The sequence below is a fragment of the Podarcis liolepis genome (genome assembly GCF_965112155.1).
Source record: "Podarcis liolepis genome assembly, chromosome: 1".
Lineage (NCBI taxonomy): Eukaryota > Metazoa > Chordata > Lepidosauria > Squamata > Lacertidae > Podarcis > Podarcis liolepis.
Window position 1 is genome coordinate 46338154 of NC_139554.1, and position 25231 is coordinate 46363384.

The 25231-nt window shown below is 44.4% G+C and overlaps 1 protein-coding gene across 5 annotated transcripts in view; it reads right to left on the bottom strand.

The window, feature by feature from the left end:
• Nucleotides 1-16826, bottom strand: part of RGS6 (regulator of G protein signaling 6) — a 211074-nt gene extending 194248 nt beyond the window's left edge. For 4 of the 5 annotated variants that reach the window (XR_014527471.1, XR_014527472.1, XM_083508812.1 and 1 more), the window contains exons 1-2: nucleotides 16207-16768; nucleotides 5891-5991 (exon numbers count right to left, since the gene is read on the bottom strand). Coding sequence is in view for 3 of the 5 variants with exons in the window: in XM_083508812.1 (XP_083364938.1) it covers nucleotides 5891-5965 (75 nt within the window). In the remaining 2 variants the exon portion in view is untranslated. Of the gene's footprint in view, nucleotides 1-5890; nucleotides 5992-16206 lie in introns of all 5 variants that reach the window. The other variant, XM_083508813.1, reaches the window with a different exon arrangement.
• Between the last annotated feature and the right edge of the window lie 8405 nt (nucleotides 16827-25231).

The following is a 25231-nucleotide window of genomic DNA, read 5'->3' on the forward strand; positions in this document are numbered from 1 at the left end:
TCCCAAGAGCACAAACCCAAGTTGGTCAACAATAGGAGGAAGCTAGTGGTGGAGGGTACTTAAATTCAGCTTACCTTCCCACACAACCTACCAAAAGGTGACACAGCCAGCTTAAACCCAGCCAACCAGAAGCCAATTGCATTGAGAGTAGAGTAGGCAAGTGCCCTCAAAGGTCAAACAGATAATTCCTACTGAGCACCATACGGTAACCAGCAAAAAGTACCCTGATGGAAGGGTGAGAGGACAGGATGCTGAAAGAATAGAGAAGGAAGTGCTTGGGTGAGGTCTCTCCTCTATATAGGAGGCTTGCTTCCCCCTACAGGCCTAAGAAGGAATCCCTCATCTCCTCCCTTTAAGGAAAGAATTTGAGAGTCTTCTTCGTAAAAGTAGGTGGAGTAAAATCACCCCCAACTAAAGGCTGGGAATGCCAAGCTCCTAAACTTATAGGAAAGTAGATCATTCTTTGAGATATTTTCTGACTTAAAGGCTCCAGAAACTGAACAGCACTATTTGTCAAGTGAAGCAGTTTACACACACGTGCACACACTGAAAATAAAAAATATTCCTTCTAGTAGCACCTTAAAGACCAACTAAGTTAGTTCTTGGTATGAGCTTTCGTGTGCATGCACACTTCTTCAGATACACTGAAACAGAAGTTTCATACCACGAAAGCTCATACCAAGAACTAACTTAGTTGGTCTTTAAGGTGCTACTAGAAGGAATATTTTTTATTTTGACTATGGCAGACCAACACGGCTACCTATCTGTAACTGTGCACACACTGGTTTTTGATGATAATCGTAGCTTAACAGGGTTAGTTCCTCCACAGGGATGGAAAGGGAAATGCTTGCATTCTAGTTGCCATGGAGGCATCAAGCAGGTGCTGCTGTCCCCAGTGTGAACTGCCCAGGGACATGAGATGGGTGGTCAAGTGGCAATTGCAGCAGTAGCAGTTATTTTCTGTATTTTTCCTCTCCTGGAAAAATACCTTGCTTTGTGTGGTGATAGAAGATGACAGTCATCCAATACTTTCCTTCCAACTTAAACCTAATATAGCCCTTCCCCCCAGTCCTCAAATCACACTATAGTTAGCATGAATTTGAGGAAAGGGCTGACTAAGTCCTGTTGTGGTGCAGGCAAGCAAAGGATCATTTCACACACCTTATTTTTCTGCAACCCTTGAGGGGAGCTTAGGCAAATGGCCTCTTCAGCTTCAGAAAAACTGCTAGTAGTACTGCGTTAATATACATGTCAAAGGAGCAGGTTGAGAACATGAGATCAAAGACCATTTGAAGGACTCGAGAGCCAGTGTGGTGTAGTGGTTAAGAGCGGTAGTCACGTAATCTGGGAAACCGGGTTCGCGTCTCCGCTCCTCCACATGCAGCTGCTGGGTGACCTTGGGCTAGTCACACTTCTCTGAAGTCTCTCAGCCCCACTCACCTCACAGAGTGTTTGTTATGGGGGAGGAAGGGAAAGGAGAATGTTAGCCGCTTTGAGACTCCTGAAGGGGAGTGAAAGGCGGGATATCAAATCCAAACTCTTCTTCTTCTTCTCCTCCCAGAGGGCTCCCATTTATACAAAAGCAAATTAATAATAATCACAACAACAACAATAATTTATTATTTATATCCCACCCATCTGGCTGGGTTTCCCCACTCTGAGCATCTTCCAACAGAATATTAAAACAGGATAAAACATCCAACGTTAACAATTTCCCTAAGCAGGGCTGCCTTCAAAAAGTCCTTGACATCTGATGGGAGGGTGTTCCACAGAGTGGGTGCCACTACTGAGAAGGCCCTCTGCCTGGTTCCCTGTAACTTGGCTTCTCACAGTGAGGGAACCGCCAGAAGGCCCTTGGCGCTGGACCTCAGTGTCCAGGCTGAACAATGGGAGTGGAGAAGCTCCTTCAGGTATACTGGGCCAAGGCCATTGAAAAAATAAGCCAACTTTCCCCAGCCATCCAGATGTTTTGGACTCCAGCTCCCATCTAGGCAGCTGCTGTTGAGCAAAACATATGGATGGCACCAGGCTCAGGAAGGCTGAACTAGGCTAAGATCATTCTTTACTGAGCCAGGAAAACATTTTTACATTCTTTGCCATAATGATGATGATGATGATGATAATTCAGAAATAGTATTAGGTTCTCCTTTCATATAAATTCATCCATGAATCCATCCACTTACAGCAAAGTCCTCTCAAGTTCTACTCAGAAGCCCCAATGAGTTCAAGGTAAGTGAGTTCGAAAGAGTTAAGACCACGTGGCACCCTACAGATGTTGTTGGGACTCTAATTCCCATCAGCCCTGGCCAACATAGACATTGGTCAGGCACGACTGGAGTGAGAATCCAAAAACAACTGGATGGCATCATGTTGACTATCTCTGCAGTATAGGATTGCAGCCTCCATTTAACGGACCTAACTAATTTCTACGTAAATATCCATAAGCCTCTACAGCAAATAACACAAACATGACATTAATCTTAAGGGACTTAAAATGCAAGCAGTTTTTATTGGTGGGCGTGAGTTCAAAGTATCCAGTGTTCTTTGGGCCAAGCCCCACAAACTGTTTATCTGCTCCTAAACAGATTAATTACTCATACTTACAACATATACACATATCATTTTAAAATACAATTTGTCCCAAATCCTTTGCCATTTTTTTATAGTTCCCCTGAACTCCCTCAAAATTACGAAGTTCTTCCTGATAATGAGAGGCCAAGATTTGTTCTGTGGCCTTTTCTGCCAGATGGCACAAAAGCAGGCTTCTTTCTGGCATGGCCCTCAGATCTCTTATTTTTATGAGTTTTATTGCAGGAAAGTGAAAGCCCTGGGCCATTTGGATCCGAGAAATAATACTCAAATGAGCAAAGCAATCAGTATAGCTTAGATTTCAAGGACAAGTGACAGTCATGAAAAATCAATTGATGTTCCCTCTTACTGCTTGTTTAATAAAATATTTCACATCCTCCCCGCGTTGTTTCGAATTTGCCCATCTTCTGCCATGCTCACAGTGACAGACATGGAAAGAAGCAATAGGAGCAGAGAATGTTGCCCTGTACAAAGTTACAGCATTGGTCCATCTAGATCAGCACTGTTTGTGCTGACTGGCAGCAGCTCTCTAGGTTTTCTGATGGGGTTATTTCCCAGCCCCATCTGGAGATGCTGGAGACTGAATCTGGGACTTCTGCATTCAAAGCAGGTGCTCTTTCACTGGGACCCAATACAACCCAATTCACTTCAAATGAAAGCCCTTTAACCTTTGTAGCATGTGCCTTGGAAGAGGGCAGGATTCTACATACAGCAACACAACAAGAATCTGGGGGGAATGAAGAGATTACTGTCTTAAAGGTTTTCTGACCAGTCGTGACTCTTAGACAGTCTGATGTGGGGGTAGTCAACGCTGGGCTACAGCTGTTGGCCATGCTTGCTGGGGTTGATGAGAGCTGGACTCCAGCAACATCTGGAGAACAACACATTTGCTTTCCCTGGTTTTATGACTCTATACAGCACATCAACAGTCCATAGCGTGGAAATAAATATTAAGCATATGTATCTTACAAGTGGGGGACCTGTGACCCTCTAGATGTTGTTGGACTCCGGTTCCCATCAGCCTCAGCCCGCATGGCCAATGGCCAAGGACGATGGGAACTGGAACCCCAATAGCATCTGGAGGATCATGCATTCCTCCTCCCAGTATATATGATGCTGCCCAATATTAACACTCATTTTCAACTGCACCAGAACCTGAAATATAATCCTCTTCATACAGATTCATACTGTGTTTGTGTAAAGAAAAATTGTGCTTGACAATGGTAGCCTAATGAAACTCAGCACTTCTATCAGGATATATAGTTAAACAAGATTATTGATTCAGATTCATGTGTAAGTTCCACTTTCAGCACTGAAGAGAATTTCCTGCTATGTTTAAAGCAAGCAATTAGTTTAGTTTCTGCTTTAAAAAACAACAACTATTCTTCGTAGATGAACAAGTACTAATGTACAAATTAATGCTCTCACAGTCACATATATCTTTAAAATCTATCTCCTGAAGTATTTTCTAATGCGACATTGAACGTATTGAATCAGATAATGCATTCTACATTACATTTTTTTAAAAGGTTTGGATTAAGTAGTGGTAAAGCTCTTATACAAGGACTGTACTCTTTCCAGCTATACATAAAAAGGTGCAGATTGCTAGCAAGGAATCCATGGGGAAACCGCCCCGTGTCAACAGTTTAATTACCAGAGAGAAGTCTTGTTCTATTCTGACATAGTGCCTGATGTGTTAACTTGGGGGCAAGTGCTTTCAAAACATTGGCTTCCCATATGAAACCTGAAATAGAACAGTCCCCGCAAGGGGATTTCTGCTATCTCATTATGGAAAGATAAAATAGCCTTTACTGAAGGCTAGGCTGCATTACAGAACTTTGCTGGTAATAATAGGAAAGGTTAAAACCAACAGCTTGGTCTTCTTGACTTTTGATTGCGAGTAAGCAACCTGCAGGTGCCTTTAATAAAGGCCCGCTATGACCATGATCTCACACACTGCACAAGGAGGTTTCCAGAGGGCAGAGTTCCTCTGCTTCCCCCATCCCCTGGTATGCCAACAAAGTATGCGAATTGGATATCTGATACACACACACACTGAATACAGGAGCTGTGGTGGTCTCCATGCTGATTTCCGCTAGTCCAAATGGCAGTCAGAAGTCTGTTACAGTTGATGCTAAAACCTCAAACAGAAACTGGAATGCACAAACCTAGAACCATTTGGAGCATTTTCCATTTCTCCCTCCCCTCCACCTCCTGGCTAAATGCTACAGCTACTTTAGCACAGCAAGGCCACCTGGATGCAGCTCCAGGATGTCTACTGAGAAGTAAGTCCTACTGAAGCCAATGGGACCTACTTCAGTTTAAGTGAGCAAAGGATTGCAGGCCCATTTTATATATCACCACTTTCGTGGTCATAAGGAAAAGTGCCGTTATAATATGCCCATCAATCCATTTGAACTTCTACTGTTTCTTTATCAACTAGTAGGATATTAAAGTGGCATCTCTGTTAAAATGTGTGCCAAAACATTTCCAACATAGCCCCTTCTTTGGAAATTGAAGGAAGAGAAAATGTTTTTCGTAGAGTGGCTTAAACTGGCTACTTGGGACTATTTTGGAACCTTCAACTTGCAGACAAATCCTTTTAGTTGGCTGACTCTGGGCAGCATTCAACTAAATAGCTGCTCAGCTGCAAGCTTTAGTGCTACTGCAACAGGATCCCCCTCATACCCTCTCCCAGTGCATGCCCTGTGCCACCCCCAAATCTGCTCTGGAGGAACCCCAAGAAGAGATGTAGGGAGGGGGAGGAGAAGTGGATAATACTCCATTGTGTAAGGAGAAATCCTTGCACTGACAGAATGTTTTGCTTAGCACTATATTGAATACAGTCCAAAGTCAAAGTGATTTATGCCAATTAGGTTCCAATGAAGTCAGTCAAAAACTGCAGTTAGCTTGGTTGTGGCTGTCTACTGTTAAAAAAAGCAAACCAAAATACCAGTTCTACAACAGACTATTACGAAGGTGAATCTAATTCAACCTATTTTACTAGCAGTCAGTGATATCTTACATTTTCCTTTTAAATTTACAGGTAGCGTACCCAAGTACAGACAAAAACAACAGAAAACCATTAATCTTATAGTACAAAACCTGAAGAATCCATTTGGAAAATAAGTCTGCAGTCCTATGCACACTTACCTAGGAGTAAGTCTCATTGAACTCACTGAGGTTTACTTCAAGGTAGACATGTATAGGATTATACAGCAAGTTATTTTTTGAAAACATGTAAACAGTCATCCAGCTCAGGAGCTGGCAGAGAAGTAATGAATGACTCTGAATGTCTTACTTTTCTGTAAACAATCATATTTGGAGAGCTCTCCTCTTGATCAGCTGTTTCCATGTCACTGGATCCCTGGGCCATTATGAACTGCCTTCTTTTCACCCAGACTGTAAAAGGGAAGAACATTATTCAATGGGTCACCCAGAGGAAGAAAGACAGGAAAATATATTCAAAATCAAATAATAAGCATAGATATAGAAGACGAAAAGTGTGATCAGGAATTTTATTCCATCATATAATGCCTGAAAGGCATGAGATACAGAAATATTTTTATCACACTGATGAAATAACAGACTGGCAAACGTGAGTCTAAACATATGCTTACTGCCTTGCCAAGGGGCAAGAAGAATTTTGTTTTCTTTGGATGAGAGATCAGGTGAGACAAGGGTATGTTTGTAGTATTTTGCTTAGTAATTTGCTTAGAAGCAAGTAATGTTGAACTTAGGCTTGGTGCTGTTGACTGGGGCTGATGGGAGCTGCCGGGCAACAAGTTGGGGAAGGCTTGATTAGTCTTGTTAAGAACAGAAGACCAGGGCTGCAGAATCAGGCCAATGCTCATCCTGTTCTCACAATTGCCAACCAGATGCCTGTAGGAACCCTGCAAGCAGAACATGTGATGGACTCTGATAATGGGACGCCTCAGGTGATCTTAAACACAGGTGATCTTAAACACAGGTGATCTTAAACACAGAAGTCAACATGACAGTGTATGTGACGTTTCTCCTACAAAAACATCCCTGCCAATCAAAAGCTCCCTTGCCCATACCACACGTAGTTAAGTGAGTAAAATGATGGCAATCTGTATGAAAGGATAGAACTAAAAATATGCATCTTGTGTCTTAAGAGAGCCAAAGAATGAGGCTGTAGAGCAAAAGAACAATCGCCACCAACTTGAGGAGCCTCATATTCATGGGTACAGAAGTCCAGGCATCCAGTAGCCACTGGCATCTAAGAGATTAGGTTTTTCCTCCTAAGGAGAGATCTTGCTGGCTCCAAAGTTTTGCAGAAATGATTGCGCCATTGCTCATTCACTTGCCTCTACTTGGTCAACAGTTCTTAAGGTAAACCCAGTGTCCTGACCCATCACTATGTGATTACATTAATGCTTAGCCAGAAACGGTTTCACTTTGAAGCTTTGTATTAATACATTTTCTCTGACTTGTATAGGGGTGGTGGAGGAGTGCCCGGGTCCATATTCATTTACTTAGCCATGGATGCTACTTCCATTGAAAGACACAATCAGGAAGTTAATTCTTTTTCCAGGAGTTGACAATACAACAGACAAATTCAACTCCATCATGACTGCATGCCTAATTAGAATGGAGAGAAGAGGAGAAAGGGAACATTTGCCATTACTTTTGCTAATAGACAATACATTAGAAAAAGCATCAGACCATGCAAAAATAAAGTCAATATTGGCAGAGTCTAAATAGTTTCATCATCATTTAGCAAGGAGATTCAAAGAACACGATCTGTTATTTTATGCCAGTGGACTGAGAGGCATCAACAAACTGCTATGCACCAAGCGTATAATAAAAATGTATTTTTAGGGGCTTAATACCCAACCAGTTTAGAACATTTCACAGTTAATGGCCATGATGAATTCCACATCTAAAAACAGAGGCCATTAAAATAAAGACATTAATATGGTAGACAACAGTGGATGAGATTGGAAGTGTGTGCAGAGTTTTTATCTTAAAATTCAAACACACTGACCCAACTTTAGTGAAACAAGCTACCCCAGAACGTAGATGAAGATACACATCAACAATGCAGTTCTAAACTAGAAGCGTGTCCCAATGAGTTCAGTGGGGCTTACTCCCAAGTAGGTATGAATAGGATTGTATGCAAGATGCACAACCGATAGAACATAATACAATGCGTGCAGACAACAGCATATTCAAATGTGCATTTATTTGTCTGAAGTTCCTGATAAAGCAAGTAATATCTGCTTCTATGCCTGCACCTCCTTTTCTGGATCAGGGTGAAAAAACCGGACATAGATTAAGATACCTTAAACCAGTGCTGAGCTAAAACAGAGAAGTGAACTAAAGCCCCATTTCTGGGATTGGCAGAAATGTATGGCCTGGAATAAGTCACTGTCTTTTAGCATCTGTAAAATGGGTTTCTACTATTTAGGATAACAGTACTGCAAATATTAATACAATCAATATCGTTGAGCACTTTGCAAATTAAGAGAAGAGCTATACAAGATTAACAGTCAGCAAAAAGGAAGCACTGTGCTGATACGTGTCACAGGCCGAATCCTGTGCATGCTTCTTCCTTTGAAATAGCAGGAAAGTAAACAAGTGTTGTCAGATCCCAGCAAGAGAAACATGTGAGTGAAAGCTGGTGTACATGGAAGTTTTCCCTGCTGGACAATGAACAGCACACATGCAGGTGAATTGTGTAGGTGCACTTCCTAAAGCTGGTTCACTATAACCAGCGCTTGGAGCAAGGCACACAGTTCCCAATCTCATGTTGGGAAGAGCATGCACAGCTCCAAGCACTGATTATAACATTTCACAGGTGAAATTAGGGACCTACTCATAAGAGAATCCTTATTTTCCCATTCCAAGGATCACAGACAAGATTCCCCCACCCCAACCATCACCACACTGCTTTGCTTCACCTGCTGGTGTAAGCTAATGACCGCAAAGATACACATTCCTCAGCGTATGGTTTCCCCATATATCCCTCATCTCATATATCCCTCTGCCCTTCCAGTGAAGTGAATGGAAAAGCTGTTGTACGTGGAATGACTAGGACATCACTAAATTGAAGTAGTGCAGGGTTCGAGCCTTGTCCTTAAATAAATCCCCTCTTTATAACGCTCAAGACGTTGCTATGGCAGGATATTGCTTCACCAATAATCAATTTTGCATAAAACCTGTGGCTTATCTTTCATCTTATTCCTTAATCTTCTATTTATGACATCAAATTCTGTTGCTAGGGAGATGCTTACGCAGATCATTATGACTTTAGGTAGCAAGACAAATGGCTAGTTCTTTTGCACACACACCCCTCCCGAAATTAAACACACACACACCACTACAGTTCTGTGCTATCAAGGCAAAACTGATTCCCAAAGGGAAGGTGGGTCATCAGTTACAGTATAAAGCTGCATAATAATGCTTATTCATGACTAAGATGAACTATTCCACTGGAAAGGCACATACCTAATTCTCAAACCCTGATGCAGTTTTTTATCTGACATGACAACTTGTCACTTTAAAACAGGGCTTGAACAACGACTGATGTCGTGATTCAGATATTCTTGCAAAGATTTCTTAGCAGCAAGGAACTATGAATATTAGCTTTATGGGGGTCTATTCAGAGTATCAATTTAAGGCCTAACAAACATACAGCTGCGTATTTGTTGTGCGGATCATCCAGACATCTTCCTACCAGAGAGCATGGATGACTCAGGGATAAACTGCAATATATATTTGCTGTTGGTAAAATTAGTTACCGTATTTTTCGCTCTATAGGACGCACTTTTCCCCCTTCAAAAATGAAGGGGAAATGTGTGTGCGTCCTATGGAGCGAAGACACCGTAGCCCCGCGACCCTCTCCCGGCTGGGGAGGTGACGTGCGGCTATAGAGGCTCCTGCCATAGCTGCGCGTCACCTCTCCAGCCGGGAGAGGGTCGCAGGGGGCTGCTTTAGCCCCGCGCACGTTCTCCCGGCTGGAGAGGTGAAGCGCGGCTATGGCAGGAGCCTCCACAGCCCTACATCACCTCTCCAGCCGGGAGAGCGTGCGCGGGGCTAAAGAAGCACCCCGCAACCCTCTCCCAGCTGGAGAGGTGACGCGCAGCTACGGCAGGAGCCTCTATAGCCGCGCGTCACCTCCCCAGCCGGGAGAGCACGCCCGCTGCTCTCTGACCTGCTCTTTGGGGCTGGTGGTAGGCTTCCCCCCGCCAGCCCCAAAGAGCAGGTCGAAAGGAACCTGAAGCCTGGAGAGCGAGAGGGGTCAGTGCACGCCGACCCCTCTTGCTCTCCAGGCTTCCAAGGTAGCCGCCTGAACGGACCTTAAACGGCACCTTGTTTTAGAGCGGGAAAACAAGAGGGGGAAAGTTCTCCCCCTCTCTGTACAGCGCCTCCTGCCGCTTCACTGAAGGGGCGCTGGGAAGAGAGGGGGAGAATTTTTTTTCTTGTTCTCCCCCCTCTAAAACAAAGTGTGTCCTATTGTCCGGTGCGTCCAATGGTGCGAAAAATACGGTAATTGTTGCCTCACCCGCAGGACCATCACCATTTGAAGCAGGGTGTCAAACTGAAATTGAACCTTTATGTACAAACTGAGTTCTCAAATCTCATGTATTTTGTCTCAGAGTGCGAAGTGCTTCCCTCAGATGAAGACAAAGAAAAGGCGAATCTAACTAAACTGTAGGCCATGGGTCAAAAGGCAGCAGTCCTTCATATGTTTGTTGGACTACAACTCCCATCATCCCTAAACTCTGGCCACATGCTGGCTATGGGTGATAGGTGCTGGGAGTCCAAAACATCTGGATCCCAAATGGCAAACTGGGTGTAACTGAATTTTCATGCCTTGAGTTACTTCTCAGAGTATGAGATTTTCTTCATCAAAGCAAGTTCCACAAGTGAACCACCCTGAAACCTGAGGGTATAGGGCAGTAAGTAAGTAAGTAAGTAAGTAACTCAATCAATCAATCAATTAAATAAAATAAATACAGGTCAACAGTGGAGACCCCTGCTCTAACTACTCCCACATGTTCCAACTTGTGTTTTATTCCTTATTAGAAAAGATTACATTTTTATTTGCAAATTTAGCAAGAAAAGGAGAACAGAAAAAGAGAAAAATTAAAATTAAAAAAGAAAAAGGGGGGAAATAGTAATGATACAAATTATATACAAATAATAATTAACAGACCACCGACAGTACTGAATCTTAAATTAAGCCCTCCAGATACTGATATAGGTAGCCATACAAAATTGATATCAATATGAGATATGATTGAATATAGCCGGGGAAATGAGGTCCTCAGACCACTGAGTACTTATAATCTCTTAGCCACCTTAAGGGCTCACAAAACCCACTTTTGTTGTCCACTTGTTAGTCCCCATACTACAGGGATATAATTTCAGAATATATGAACATCTGCCATAGCAAGGGCTTCACCAATACAAAGCTGATGCAAGGAACAAATTCAGACTAAAAAGAATGTACAGTGGTGCCCCGCAAGACGAATGCCTCGCAAGACGGAAAACTCGCTAGACGAAAGAGTTTTCCATTTTGGAGGTGCTTCGCAAAACGAATTTCCTATGGGCTTGCTTCGCAAGACGACAATGTCTTGCGAGTTCCTGCTGGGTTTTTTTTCCTTTCCCCCCCTTTTTCTAGGCCGCTAAGCCGCTTATCAGCTGATCCGATCAGCAGATAAGCCGCTAAAAGCCGCTAATAGCGCTAATCCACTAATCCGTCAATGGGCTTGCTTCGCAAGACGAAAAAACCGCTAGACGAAGAGAATCACAGAACGGATTCTTTTCGTCTTGCGAGGCACCACTGTATCAGTGGACAAGCCCACATCAGTTGCCTCAAATAGGCATTCTCAGCATTACACCTCCAACATCTATGTATGTTAGTCTTCCTATACAAAAGTTGTGGAGCCCAACATACTCGGAATATCAATTTTGGCTGAATCAATTTTGGCTGAATCAATTTCAGGTGCAAGAAAACATTCTGCATAGATTCAAAAGCAATTTCCCATTGTTTAGGCTGCACAATACCTTCTAATTCCCTAAATTCTAATTGAGGTTATACGAAACTAAATAGTTGAATAAGGAAATCCAATGAAGCTAAAATCATCAGTAAAGACATCACAACAGTAACAACCAAAGGCATCTGGGACTAAAAGTGAAGGATAAAAACATGTGCTTCTAACTGGCGGCAAAAGAACTCCTGAGTAGGTGGCCACCTAAATTCTTACAATAACCCTATGAAGCAGGTTGGTTTGAGGGATTAGGATTGGCCCAAGGTCAGCTTCCCAATGAACTTTCTGGCCAAGTCTGGGTCTTCCCACGCAGAGACCAGCTCTAGTCGACACTGAATACACCCCACTGGCTCTTGCAGATTCTGAAAGCTTTCATGTAGGAGGCTTAGATTGCCTTTGGGCTGCTTTTGCGCTATTTATGCAGATGTCTGATCTTTCTTCATGTGGAAGAGAAAGCGGAGGAAAGACATTTAGAACAAGTAGTGGTACTTTGGCTAAAGTTACATTTATATCAGAAATCTGCTTTAAGTCTCATGTATGAAAATGCCCTTCACTCCTCTGATGGGTGGGGGAGACAAAATAAGGTCTCCCTTGCCCTGCTACACCATCCATGAATCCCTTCCATCTTATAACCTCTGCAGGATAACCTTGGAAGTCCCAGCTGAAAGGCAATAGTATACTCCCCACCCCAGTTCACAGGTAAAAAGGATGGATAGAGGAAGGAATAGCCTTGTCAAGGAGCGGAACATGTATTTTAACATTTGTTTTAAACTGATTTTAATATTTTATCTTTTAATCTTTGTAACACACCCTGGGAACTCATGGGGATGGGCTGGTAAGAACCCTATCTATCTATTTATCTATTTGCATGTTTTTAAAGGCTTCTCCAGACTCACTTGATAGAAGCCATTTCCAGCTCCTGTGTATCACAGATTTTGTTGTTGTTGCTGCTGTTGCTGCCCACTTTCCCTCTTTCCCCTGAACCCATATCCTCCAGTCTTTGAAAGGACAGCCTTTAAAAGCCATGATATTCCACCCTCCACACTCATCTGCAACCTGTGAACAGAATGGTATTGTTCTAAAATGGGACTTGTAGGATTATGCTGCAAAAGCAAAATAAAAAAAAATGGGAACACAGACGTACCCGAGTTCCCTTCCCACCTTATAAAATTATCCTTTCCAGAGAAGTATTTCTCAACTTCAGCAGTGCAATTTCAAGATAACTATTTAGAGGAAGAGAGTACTATGATTTCCTAATGATGCTGAAGGTGACTCCTTGTATGCAAGTCCCACCGGCTTCAATGGAAATTAAGTGCATACAAGTGTGCTTGGTACTGCACACATAAGGATTTCTCTTTAATCATAGCTTTGCCTTGTTGTATTTGGTTGTGCTTATTTGTTGGTTTTAAACTGCACTTGTATGCTGTGTGAGTTAATTTCACAGACACTTTTATACAGCAACCTGGTATCTTTTGAGGGTGGGAAGTCAAGAAATAATTAATTAAAATAAATAAAAGCATACACCTGCATTGTTAGGCTATATAATTTTATTTAATGAGATTAGGGAAATAATGGTAAAGTGCTCAGGCTGCATCCTTTGAATAAACCTGAAGTGGATTCTACTAAAAATGGAGAGACTTAGCAACTCGCCCTGCACAACATGGAAGCCCGCATCATGAACGCAGCCCATGCCGGCAATGCACTGGGGGGAGGGGGGGTCTGCTGATTAATTGACAACCCTGCTCTTCTAGCAGTCTCATCGTGACCTGCAAAAACAGAAGGTTTATCAAAGTCTCAGAGAGCAGGCTTCAAGCTGTGCGAGCCTGTTCTGTGCTTAGGATAAGGAAACACAGCTATTGACAGGACAGCTGCCTCCTAAGAAAAAAATCCAGCAGGCAACATGTTCAACCAACTCAACAAGCAATCAAAGCTTCCCTTCCCTTCCAAAGCCCACCTGGGCACACTAAACTCCCATCCAGGGAGCTTTAATTTTAAGGGACCACAACCTTAAGGCTTTTGCTAGCACTTCTAATCCCCCCAGTCCAGAAACATGGGGTACCCAAGACTGCTCCACAGCTGCTTTCACACAGAGCTGGTGGGGACTTGTGCGGGACCAGCATGGTCATGCAATGCAGCTGTGAGAGCATGGCACACTCATGCGCAACTGGGAATATGGAAAGACGCCTGCACTCAGCACTCTTCCTGTCTCTGTCACCAGCCAGGTCTTGCTAATGGCATGGGGATGAAATCGGTCTCACATCCAAGCAAGAGCCTTTGGTTTTCTTTGGAAAGATGTGCAGATAAGTAATATGAAAGTTCTCAGTCACTCCATGGCAGCATATTATATTTAAATATATTTAAAGCACATACAGAGCCAAAAGGAACCATGGGGACTGTAGTTCACAAAGCTCCCAGCACCATTAAACTACCGTTCCCAAGATTCTGTTTCGGGGTGGGTGCTTTATATGTATGATGGGTATGCAGCCACAACTCAGTTATGCCAAAGTACTTACTTGGCTTTAAGTGACTCTGTGCACACTATATCTCCAAAGCACATGAATGGCACACTTCTCCCCTCACAGAATTCTGGGCACTGTAGTTTATCAAGGCTGCTGGGAAATGGAACTCTGTGAGGGGTAAACTACACCACCCAGAATTCTTTGAGCGAAAGAACATGCTCTGAATGTGATTTAAAGGTATAGTGTATATACAGCCTAAATGGAAGTATGTGTGAGTAAGTATTGCTGTCTTTTTAGTTTGTTGTTGGGGGAGGGGACTATGCATCTACAGCTCAAAGACAGAGGCTACCCATAGCTGAAACCTCTAACCCACTGAAAATTGGCTTCTTCCAGTTCCTATCGCCCCATTCACAACATGATGAATTTCCACATTAAAAGGCCTTCTTGGGGACAGCTGTGAAAACCAGATTACAGTGCAACCCTAGTGTGGTTTACTTGGAAGAGTCTCATCTGATCTCAGCGGGTCAAGAGTTTAGGATTCCAGTCCCATCCCTAGGGCCCAACCACCCTCAACTCCTTTGTGGAACAAAAGGAAAGTGTAAGAAGCAGCTGAAAGACTAGCAGTGCAACCCTAGGTGCATTTACTCAGAAGAAAGCTACGGTTTTCCCAGTAGTGATGTATGGAAGTGAGAGCTGGACCATAAAGAAGGCTGATTGCCAAAGAATTGATGCTTTTGAATTATGGTGCTGGAGGAGACTCTTGAGAGTCCCATGGACTGCAAGAAGATCAAACCTATCCATTCTGAAGGAAATCAGCCCTGAGTGCTCACTGGAAGACAGATCCTGAAGCTGAGGCTCCAACACTTTGGCCACCTCATGAGAAGACTCCCTGGAAAAGACCCTGATGTTGGGAAAGATTGAGGGCACAAGGAGAAGGGGACGACAGAGGACGAGATGGTTGGACAGTGTTCTCGAAGCTACAAACATGAGTCTGACCAAACTGCGGGAGGCAGTGGAAGACAGGAGTGCCTGGCGTGCTCTGGTCCATGGGGTCACAAAGAGTCGGACACGACTAAACAACTAAACAACAACAAGAAGCAGCAGAAAGACTAGCAGTGAACCCTAGGCACATTTACTCAGAAGTAAGCACCTCTTAGTTCAACGGGGCACACTCCCAGAGAAGTGGATGTAGATTCCAGCCTAAAACGCAGCAGGTCGTGTTGGGAAGACCCCCCCCCCTCGGCCCTTCCTCTCCCCAAGTACTTCGGGGCCTGGTTGCAAAACCATTTATTTGCTTTGAGTTTTAAAATCAATTCCCATTCTTCGAATATACGCGAAACTTGCGACCTCTAGCTCTGCAGATCGCCGATTCAAGCGCGACCATTTTCCAAGCGCGGTTTTTCCCCTCCACCTCTCCCGCCCTTGGACTGCATTTGAACAGCGCGTAGCAAGACGCCACTGCCGGCGGCAAACTCCTGCTCCCAAGTTTCCTCCAAGGGTCAGGGGCAAGCGGCGCAGCAGCCAGCTAGCGCCATCCCTTTGCCCAGCCCGTTGCTTAGCGATCGCCCTCCGCGCGCGCGCCCCGCGGCCCCGATTCGCAGCGCCCCGCTTAGCACGCAAACCCCGCTCCTTTCCTCTCGGCGCAACCCCCCCGGGGAAGCCGGCGGGCGCCCGGGGAAGCAAAGGCTCCCCGCGCTTAAAATGAACGCGCGCACCCTCCCCAAGCCCCCGGCCCCGCATGCAAATAGCTGCGCTCCGAATGGAACGCCGCGCCGAGAGCGCGTTTACAACGGCGACGCCCGCGATCCAGTGCGTCTCCTCCAACTCATTTGCATCCCTAGAATAACAAAAGGGGGAAGGCAAGGGGGCCGCGAGGCTGCCTCATCCGGATCCCGCTGCTCCTCCTTTTCGCACCCGTTGCACAAAAGGGAGTTACACACACATTGCTTGGGGCTCGGGGTTAAGGAACCGAAGAACCGATTTAATGAGTTCCCGTGTCCCTTTAACGTGGGAAAGCGATGGGTGGGGGTCATGCATTGCTAGGCATCGTTGCCCCACAAAGCTCTTGAGATTTTTTTTGGGGGGGGAGAGGGGTGAAGAAACGAGGACGCTGCGCAAGGGCGATCGTAATTTACCTTAGCAACCAAGGATCTGCTGTGGGTCGCCTTCGGCTTTTAAATTTCCCCTGGGCGGCAGGGAGCAGCCTGATTCATGTTGAAGCCGAAGTGGCGGGCGGGGGGGGGGGGAGGCGGGTTAAAGGAGAGGCGGCTTCCCCGGGGATCTGGATCTCTCTCTCTCCCGCCCGCCTTTCAGGGGATCTTAGACGCCGTCGTCTTCAGGAGGGCGCCTGCCGGCTGCCAAAGGGGTCGCAGGAGGGCTGGCAGCGCCGCTGGCGAAGGTGGACTCGGGAGAAGCGGCGGAGCCCAGCTCAACATGCTCGGCGGCTCACGCCTCCCGTCGCTGCATTCCCCCTCCGCGCGCGCCGCCTTCGCTCTCGCCTTCCCCGCGGCTTTGGCACACGCTCTTCTTCGCCCTCGCCGTCTTGCTCCGCTAGAGGCCGGGCAGTGGCGGGGAGACCAGCCCAGCGGCGGCGGAGGAGAAGAAGCCACCCCGGCGGAGCCGAGGGAGGAGATGTGGACGGAGAAGGAAAAACAGAGGCTCCAAGTCCCAGGTTTGTCCCTTGCGAGCCAGCGGGCTGGCGGGAGTAGCAGCAGCGCCCGCTGCAGGCTGCGGGCGGAACTGCAGCCTCGTTTCCAAAGGCTCCGAAGGCCTTATAGAGAGAGCGCGCAGCCCGCCCGCCCCCAGGGAGGTGCAGCAGAAAAAACCCAGCAAGTTTGTTTGTTTTGTTTTGTTTTGTTTTGTTTGTTGTTTTGCTTAACGTACCTGAATTAATGTCAGGGCGGTGCACATTTTAAATCGCCGGTACAATGCTAACATCTCCCCCAAATCCACACCACTATATTATTAAAAAGAAGAACAACACCCGTTTCACATCAATACAAGAAAATTGAGAGGAATAATGAAGACAGCCCAGGTCGTTGACACAATCGCTCGTGAGCGTCATCTCCTCTCCCTCAGATGGCATAAACACGTGAGAGAAAACTCTCAAATACAATCAAACACAAATGTGTGCCCACTGTCAAGCCTGGTCTGAGGCCATGAATGCAGCCAAGAAATGTTTTCTCTCTGCTTCCATTGTGTCCTCCCAGTGCCAGCCAAAAAGTTCTTCAGAATGGCTTCGGGGCCTTTTACATGCTGGCCCCAAAGAGGTGTCGGAGGCCTGCATTGGCTTGTTTGTGAAGCAGTTTTGGGATAATGAGGCACTGGAAGCATCAAAGGCCTGGGCTGTGATACGTTTGCTAGGCACTTCAAGCACAAACCCTTTCGCCTTCATACCAATAAAGTGGCACCTTGGGTTAAGAACTTAATTCGTTCTGGAGGTCCGTTCTTAACCTGAAACTGTTCTTAACCTGAAGCACCACTTAACCTAATGGGGCCTCCTACTGCTGCCGCACCGCTGCTGTGCGATTTCTGTTCTCATCCTGAAGCAAAGTTCTTAACCTGAGGTATTATTTCTGGGTTAGCGGAGTCTGTAACCCGAGGTACCACTGTATTGATTCCTTTGCTATTATAATCTCTGGTGAGACATCCAGCACACTGTCATATATAGTTCTGTGGGATCAGTTCCAGCTACGGAGGCCTGAGGATGTGGACAAGGTGCTTCTAGCTGCCCATCCCATCCCTGGCCCTCTTGACCCTTGCCCATCCTGGTTGTTGGTGCAAGTCAGGGTGGGGCCTGGTTAATGCATCTTTGCATGAGGAGGTTATCCCAACTGCCTCAAAGGAGTTGATGGTACACCTGCTCCTGAAAAAGACCCTGAGGGTTTGACAACAGTGTCCGGTCTCTAATACCCGCTTTTGGGGTAAGGTGCTTAAGAGCGTAGTGGCAGTTCAGTTGCAGTCACTATTGGAGGAAATAGGACCCATTCCAGTCTGGGTTCAAGCCTGGGGTTGATATGGAACTGGCCCGGGTCACCCTGAAAAATGACCTTCAATGGGAGGGGCAGAATGAGAGACCAGATAGCCCAAACACATCTCACCAATTCTGGCCTGGCTTCTGATATGTTTCCAGGCTCAGTTTAAAATGCTGGTGTGTGTTTTTCAGAATATTTTAATTGGTCCCCCCCCCTATATCCAAAACATAACAAACAAATGTATCCCTCCCCTAACATATCTTTTCTCCACTCCCGCTCAGGACTAAAGGTATCTAGAAACTGTTGTTGTTGTTTTATACCAAAGTACTTTTCCATAGATTTCCATAAACAGCGGGTGGTCAAAAGCCATGTTCCTTAGACATTGCTTATGAAATAAAGTCTCCCCAAACTTTGTAAAAGTCTTTTGCTGTGTTGTTTTTCCTTCTCGCTCTAATTTCAAAAGTCAATTTCCATCAGCGTGAGATGCCAAATTTGAGGTGTCCATTCCATCAGCATATCACCAGAGAGAGTTTCTCCCATGCTTCTCGACTGCATGTCTCACAGCAATGATCAGTTGTGTAATTACCGTAATTCATTGGAAGTCGCAGGAGGAAATACCAGTTCATAAATCAGAAAAGGAGCAAGTTTAGAGCATGGAATCATGTCCGATTTGATCATTCATGAAATTGTTTGGAAAACTTTTTGCTGAAACACTGATACCTTTTTACGTGAGCATTGCATGTGGTAATACAATTTTTGTAAAATTAACTGTCGAGTACTGAGCGTGGAGCTTCTGGGGTGCTACAGCAGACATCACAACTATGATGTCCAATGGAAGGCAAGAGATGGGGGGGCACCAGATTTTGGTGTTGAACAGGGCAGTACTGAAATTTGAGACACCAAGGTCTGCCACAGGATGGGGACTGGCTAAGGCAGGCTGAATTTGGTGGGCACTTCTCCATGCACCTTAATGGAGAAGACTCCACTAGTTTTACTTTCTCCAAAGTGGACATTACTCACCATCACGCATCACAACAATCCCAGGCTGGAGTTCTGACAGTCCCCAGATTCCTGCCTGCTTACCTCCAGCCCGTGTGGTGGTGCTGGCGGTGAACTTCCTCCTCCTTAGTCTCAGTGTTGCCATTATAGAACTCAGCAGGGAAGAGGGAGGAAGCCAAACTGGAATTAGTTGGCTCTGTCTGCCATTGGCTCTGGTTCCACCTTCTCTTGGCCTCCTTGTCTTCTGCCCTGCTATTTTCAATGGGCCCCGGCCACCACTGAGTTCTGAACCTGTTAGGAAGACTTGCTTGAATGCATTTAGGCCATAGTTCGTCTTGTGGTGCACTTTGCTATAATAAGGAGTGTTTAGTATTCATGACAAGCCGGCATCCTCAGGTTCAAGAAACACACATCAATGATTGTTAGATGAGATTTTAAAATGCCTAACACATGCACAGACCCCGTCACAAATAACCCCATCATTTTAGATGGAGTTAGTGTGTTACAGACGACGCTACATGCACAAGGAGTAACAGAATGGTGGTCATTTGTGAAATCAAAATGTATTCTCTTTTCAAAAAAAAATTGTATTGGTTTTCACAACATTATAAACAAACAAACACATAAGACAAACAAACATAAATCATAGCCTTATTGAAAATTACACTTATTAACATTGTTAAGTGACTTCCTCGCTTCCCCTTGGTTGAATTTCATTGCATATCATTTTAACAGTTTTCCAAACAAAATGTATTTTCTCAGTGGAGTGGGGTGTAAATGCTAGGAAAATACAGCAGCATGGTGAATTTTCTGGAGTCCTTCTCAATTGAACCACGTTCACTATTTTTGAGGTCTCTGTGGTCCATTATGATTATTCAGTATTACCCAAAGCATCACACAGACGTTAGTACTGTTGTTTCTGTGTCACGGCTAAAAAGCTTAAATCTCACACATATCCAGGTAAATTATTCTTCCCATAAGGTGACTCTTCCCCTACCCATCATAAGAAAAATCTGTGTGGAGCATAATAGGACAACCCCTCCCGCAAAGTATTGAGATCTCATTGTGCAAATTTACAATGAAACTATTTGGAGCAGACAGACAGATCTTCAAACTGCCTATTACTATTATGGGGGGGGGGCTTATCTTGACTGACCTGTAAGCATGATTCCTAATAAGGGAATAGTGATGGGAAAGATCCAGCCAAATTAAAGCACTTTAAGATGCAATCCTATGACCCCTGGCAGGGTGTCCCAGGGGCCATAGGATATACTGAATCTTCCGCTCCAATCTCAGGGAAATGCCTCCAACATCATAGAGAGAGCAGGGTGTAAAGGAGTTTTAATAAAACAAACACTTTTGTGCTGCATTGTTTTCACTGGGAGATCAGAATGACAAAGAATATATAAAGCATTACACATAACAATAGCAGAGACATAGCAGCCAAAATATCCAGGAGCGTTCAAAAGCCAAAAACGAATTGTGTGTTGTTTTTAACTTCACTCATAAATGCAAACAGTGAAGGAGCCATATGGATCTCCTGAGGGAGAGAGTTCTCAACGAGGGGGAGCCACCACAGCAAAGTCAGTGTCACTTGCTGTTACCTTACAAATACCTTGAAGGAACCATGAGTAAGGTCTCTGTGGGAGATCTTAATTTGCAGATTGGATTATAGAGGAAGGTGGTACTTCTAGTAAGCTAGCCCTGAGCCATTTAAGGCTTTATAGGTCAAAAACAGCATTTTGAATTGTGCTTGGAAATAAATCAGCTGAATCATGCTTTAAAATGGCTGGAGTTCTTGAATCCACTGCTGCAGAACTTTAGATCTACCCTTTCAGAAGATCAGAATGACAAGGAAGTTGATCAAGAGAGGGTATTTAATTTAAAACAAAAGTTAATTTACCCATGGCCTAAATTTCACAGCAGGAAATGTTGAATGACTTCGCTTTTCACTTGGATTCCAGTGGTCAGATTTGCCTCCTGCATCAGATTGGCTATAGCTCTATGGCACAGCATTTGCATTGTTCAGTCCCTGCAGTCCCCAAGTTAGGAGAGATGCTGCTATTTATTTATTTAGTGTATTTGTACCCTGCTCTTCAGCTAGAAAGGCTCCCAGAGTGGTTTACATACTATCAAAACAAGACAGTCCCTACCGCAGGCTTACTAGCTAAAAAAGCATAACACACAAGGAAAAGGGACAAGGAGGGAAGAGGAAAATTAAAATCAGGCACCAGTTTCTGAACAGTAGGTCCTATATTGACCAACCAGCACAGTAGCGAAGCTGATGAATGAGCCCTGCTTTCTATCTCTCCCAGTGAGGCAGCCTGATAGAATGGCTGCCCCTAGGTATCAGTCAAGGGGAGAAGAGATCTGATGGAGCTGGCCTGTCACAGAAGAGCCAATGGAGTGGGCTCAGCTTCACAGCTCTCCCACTACTGGAATGGTTACCTCTAGATGCTTCCTGCATCTTATCTGTGTTCCTAGGCCTCCTGCATCAGATTTGCTGAGAAAAAAGGGTTCTACTTCAAGCTCAATACAGCAGGAATCTGGTTGCTGAGATATTTTTATTCTTTCCAGCTACATTTAAGGCATCCGTAATGACCATCTATCTCCTTTTGTATTTATGCAGAGGTTTTTGAGCATATTGCGCTACATTGTCAATTTCATTCAAATGTCAGCCCAGATAACTCTGGACTTGTCATTGTGCTGTAAATTTGAGAATCTCAAATGCCTCAACCTCTTTGCAGAAGGTTCTTTGTTTTGTAAATATTTAATAACTCTATTTAGGCAATGAATTGGCTAAGCGGGGATGAAAATCTTACAAGCAGGATAAAAATTGTACTTACATTGTGCAGCGCCGAATGCTGCCGTTCTATGAAGCATTGACAATGCAACCAGCAAATCTTTCACTCTAAGCGTTCTTCCAACTTTCTGCTTAGATTCAAGACAGATTTGGAGCTTCCATTATTAGTCTGTTTTACCCACATGCCAGGACTCTCGCTGCCCAGATCGAGCTGGCGCATAGGCCGGCTTTCAGTGGTGGGAGCAGATCTGCACAAATACAGAAATGTCCCCACAGAGCTGCCCTGTGAATCCGTGGACGAAACTAAATGATAGATTAAATGCAGGCTGGCCTGGCCCTACCATTAGGCAGAGTGAGGCACGCGCCTCAGGTAGTGGGTGCCGTGGATGGGCCAGCATCTCTTAAAGTGTCTTGCCCCCATAAGCTAGACTGGAGAAGACTGTCCTGTAACCAGTATGGAAGTCAGATTCAACTCCTGATCTAGTCGGATTCAAGAGGTAAGATTACGGGTGCCATCTTGTTCTTCAACACAGGCAGCACTTCTGATTGTTGTGCAGTACACTCATTCTATAGCATTAGCAGAAGTCACCACCCATTGCGTCTCCATGGCACCTTCACCATGCTTTATGCATGAGAAATATAACCACTTAATGTGGAAAAGCATATCCAGTTGCCCCACTTGATTTATCATGTGATTATGCGTGTTGCCATGTATCAGCCATGCAATGGCCACTGACGTATTTTATTTTTTTAACAAAAAATTGTATAGCATTTAACTGGGGTTGGGGTGTTGCTGGGGTTGTTGCTGGGGTAGTTGCTGTTGCTGCTCTTGGCTTTTTGTATCTTTATTTTATATCTTATGGTGATTTATGTGGACATTGTTCAGTTTGGTTGTGTATTTTTAATGTCTTATTTATTGTTATGCCAACTTTTGTTACGTTATAGTTATGAATTATTTTCATGTTGTGAGCTGACGAGCATAGCTTGAACTGTGGAAAGGCGGCATGCAAATAAAATTATGTATGTATTTAGGTATGTATGTAAATGAAAGCTCTAAGCGGTTTACATAGAATATAAAATATACCTTACGTTTGTCAATAAAAGTCAATGTTAAAAACAAGTTTATTTAAAAAAGCAAAAGTATACATTGCAAGCTAATATGACAGATTAGAATACGTATCAACTTCACATGTCTGGCTAGGCCTAGCTAAACAGGAAAGTTTTTAGACTTAAGTTGTCAATGCATCCCCCCTCCACGATTGTCCTGTTTGGATGCCCACAGCCTATTTAAATAAAAGCCCGGGGAATTTTAACACATTTAATGTGCATTTTTGTTGCTGTGTATGTAGCAGCCTTAGAACCGAAGGGGAGGGGAAGTTTAATTCTTTCCCTAACACAGTCCTGACAACAAGAAAGAATTGCCTCCCTAGTGCTGCTATTTGCATTTGCATTTCAAGGGAATCCTTCGCTGGCACCAAATGAAACCCAAATGGCAGCTTTGGAGAAATGGCATTTGCTGGAACTGTGGCAGGGAGAAAGCGAATCAAAGAAGGTGCCCACAGCTTAGAGCAGGGGTCAGCAAACTTTTTCAGCAGGGGGCCAGTCCACTGTTCCTCAGACCTTGGGGGGGGGGGCTGGACTATATTTTTTTTGGGGGGGGGGGAATGAACAAATTCCTATGCCCCACAAATAACCCAGAGATGCATTTTAAATAAAAGGACACATTCTACTCATGTAAAAACACGCTGATTCCCAGGCTGAATTTAGAATATAAATAATAAATAAATAATTTTTTATTTATACCCCGCCCTTCCTGGTTCAGAAAACCGGGCTCAGGGCAGCTAACAACAAATTTAAATCACTTAATTGATGCAACAAAAACAGCTTAAAATACAGTATAAAACGTGATTAACAATAAATTCAAAAATCAAAAATCAATCCAATAAACATTAGATGATCAACAGGGCTAGCTGGCTAAATTAGTCCTATTTGGGCTAGTGAGGAGAATTAGCTGTGGGATCCCAGAGCAGGTAATCTTCATAAAAAGGGGGAGGGGAGGGAAGGAAGGGGAATAAAAGATCAGGCTAAGTTCAAATTGAAAGCCAGGCGGTTTGGACCTGAAGGCGATTGGGCCGGATCTGGCCCCCGGGCCAGCAGCTGCTTTTATTGGAAAAAACATTGACTTCATGCCATTGATGTCACATCTGCTTTGGCCCACTGGGGGCGCTCTTTCAAACTCCATCCCCCAGGCAAATGGTCATTGCCAGCAAAAACATAGCCTCTGGCCCTTGGAGGAAGAGTTCCCAGGGTGTTCCCTGGGGAGAGGGAATTACTGTGACACCAGTTTACATGTGTAGTGTTGACATTCCCTCAAAAGCGCTGAGCGCTTCTGGTTACTTGCAAATGCGGAGGGAGCTGAATGTCAGACGCAAGTTCATTCTTTATACATTTTAAGCAGGACTTCTATCTGGCAGAAACCCAGGTTATCAGCAGGAGGTTATGGGTAGTGAGAACATAATCGTATAAAAAATGAGTTCAGTTCTCTACTCACAGCCATGTAAGTAGGGGAATGTTTGTTCAAGGGCTTGAAGTAGCCTTAGGCAGGGAAGGAAATACTATTTTGAGTCTTTGAGGCCATGGGAATGTTATGCTGTCTCAGGCTGCCCATGTATCACAAGAGGCCAATTGAAATAGCAGCATTTCAGCACCTAGATGCTCCATTCATTATATACATTACTGCTAGAGTTATAATGGCTTTCTTCAGTCCATGCCAACACCTAATATGTCAAACAAATGCTCAGCATCTTGCCCTATACTATAGGTGTTGGTGGGGAGAGGAGCTCACTCGTACTGAGAGAAAATAACAAATCGCCTTCATGTTCCTTACGGCATCCTTCTGAAGTAATTATTTGGGAAACCAGCTAATGCAATGTCTTTGTGGAATGAAACTGGTTACATTCCTAGCAAGTTGTTATGTTTACTACAAACAGTTCCAGGCAATACAAGCCATGTCTGATTTTATGTGCCATTCAGAGTAGCACATTTACCTCCCTCTTTCTCATTTAGCATAGATGCAGGAGCAGACCATCTTACAATAAGTATCACCTAATTTTTATTTTTGGAAAGCAGATAAGCTTGCCTTGATTAATTTCCTTGTTAAAAACTCTGGCACGGAGCAGTTACTACAATATGTTCCCCAGGTCCCTGTTTTTACCCTTTCTCTGTTTCCATGTTGGAAGCCATAAAAATTTTTAGAAAGGAATATTCTTGTTTATTCTATTTGTAGCCAGATAGGAAGATGGGCATTTTGACCCATCTTCTGGACCCCCACATACCTGGTGCACAATCAGAGCTTACCCAGTTCCCTGTGCTCCAGAGATGTAT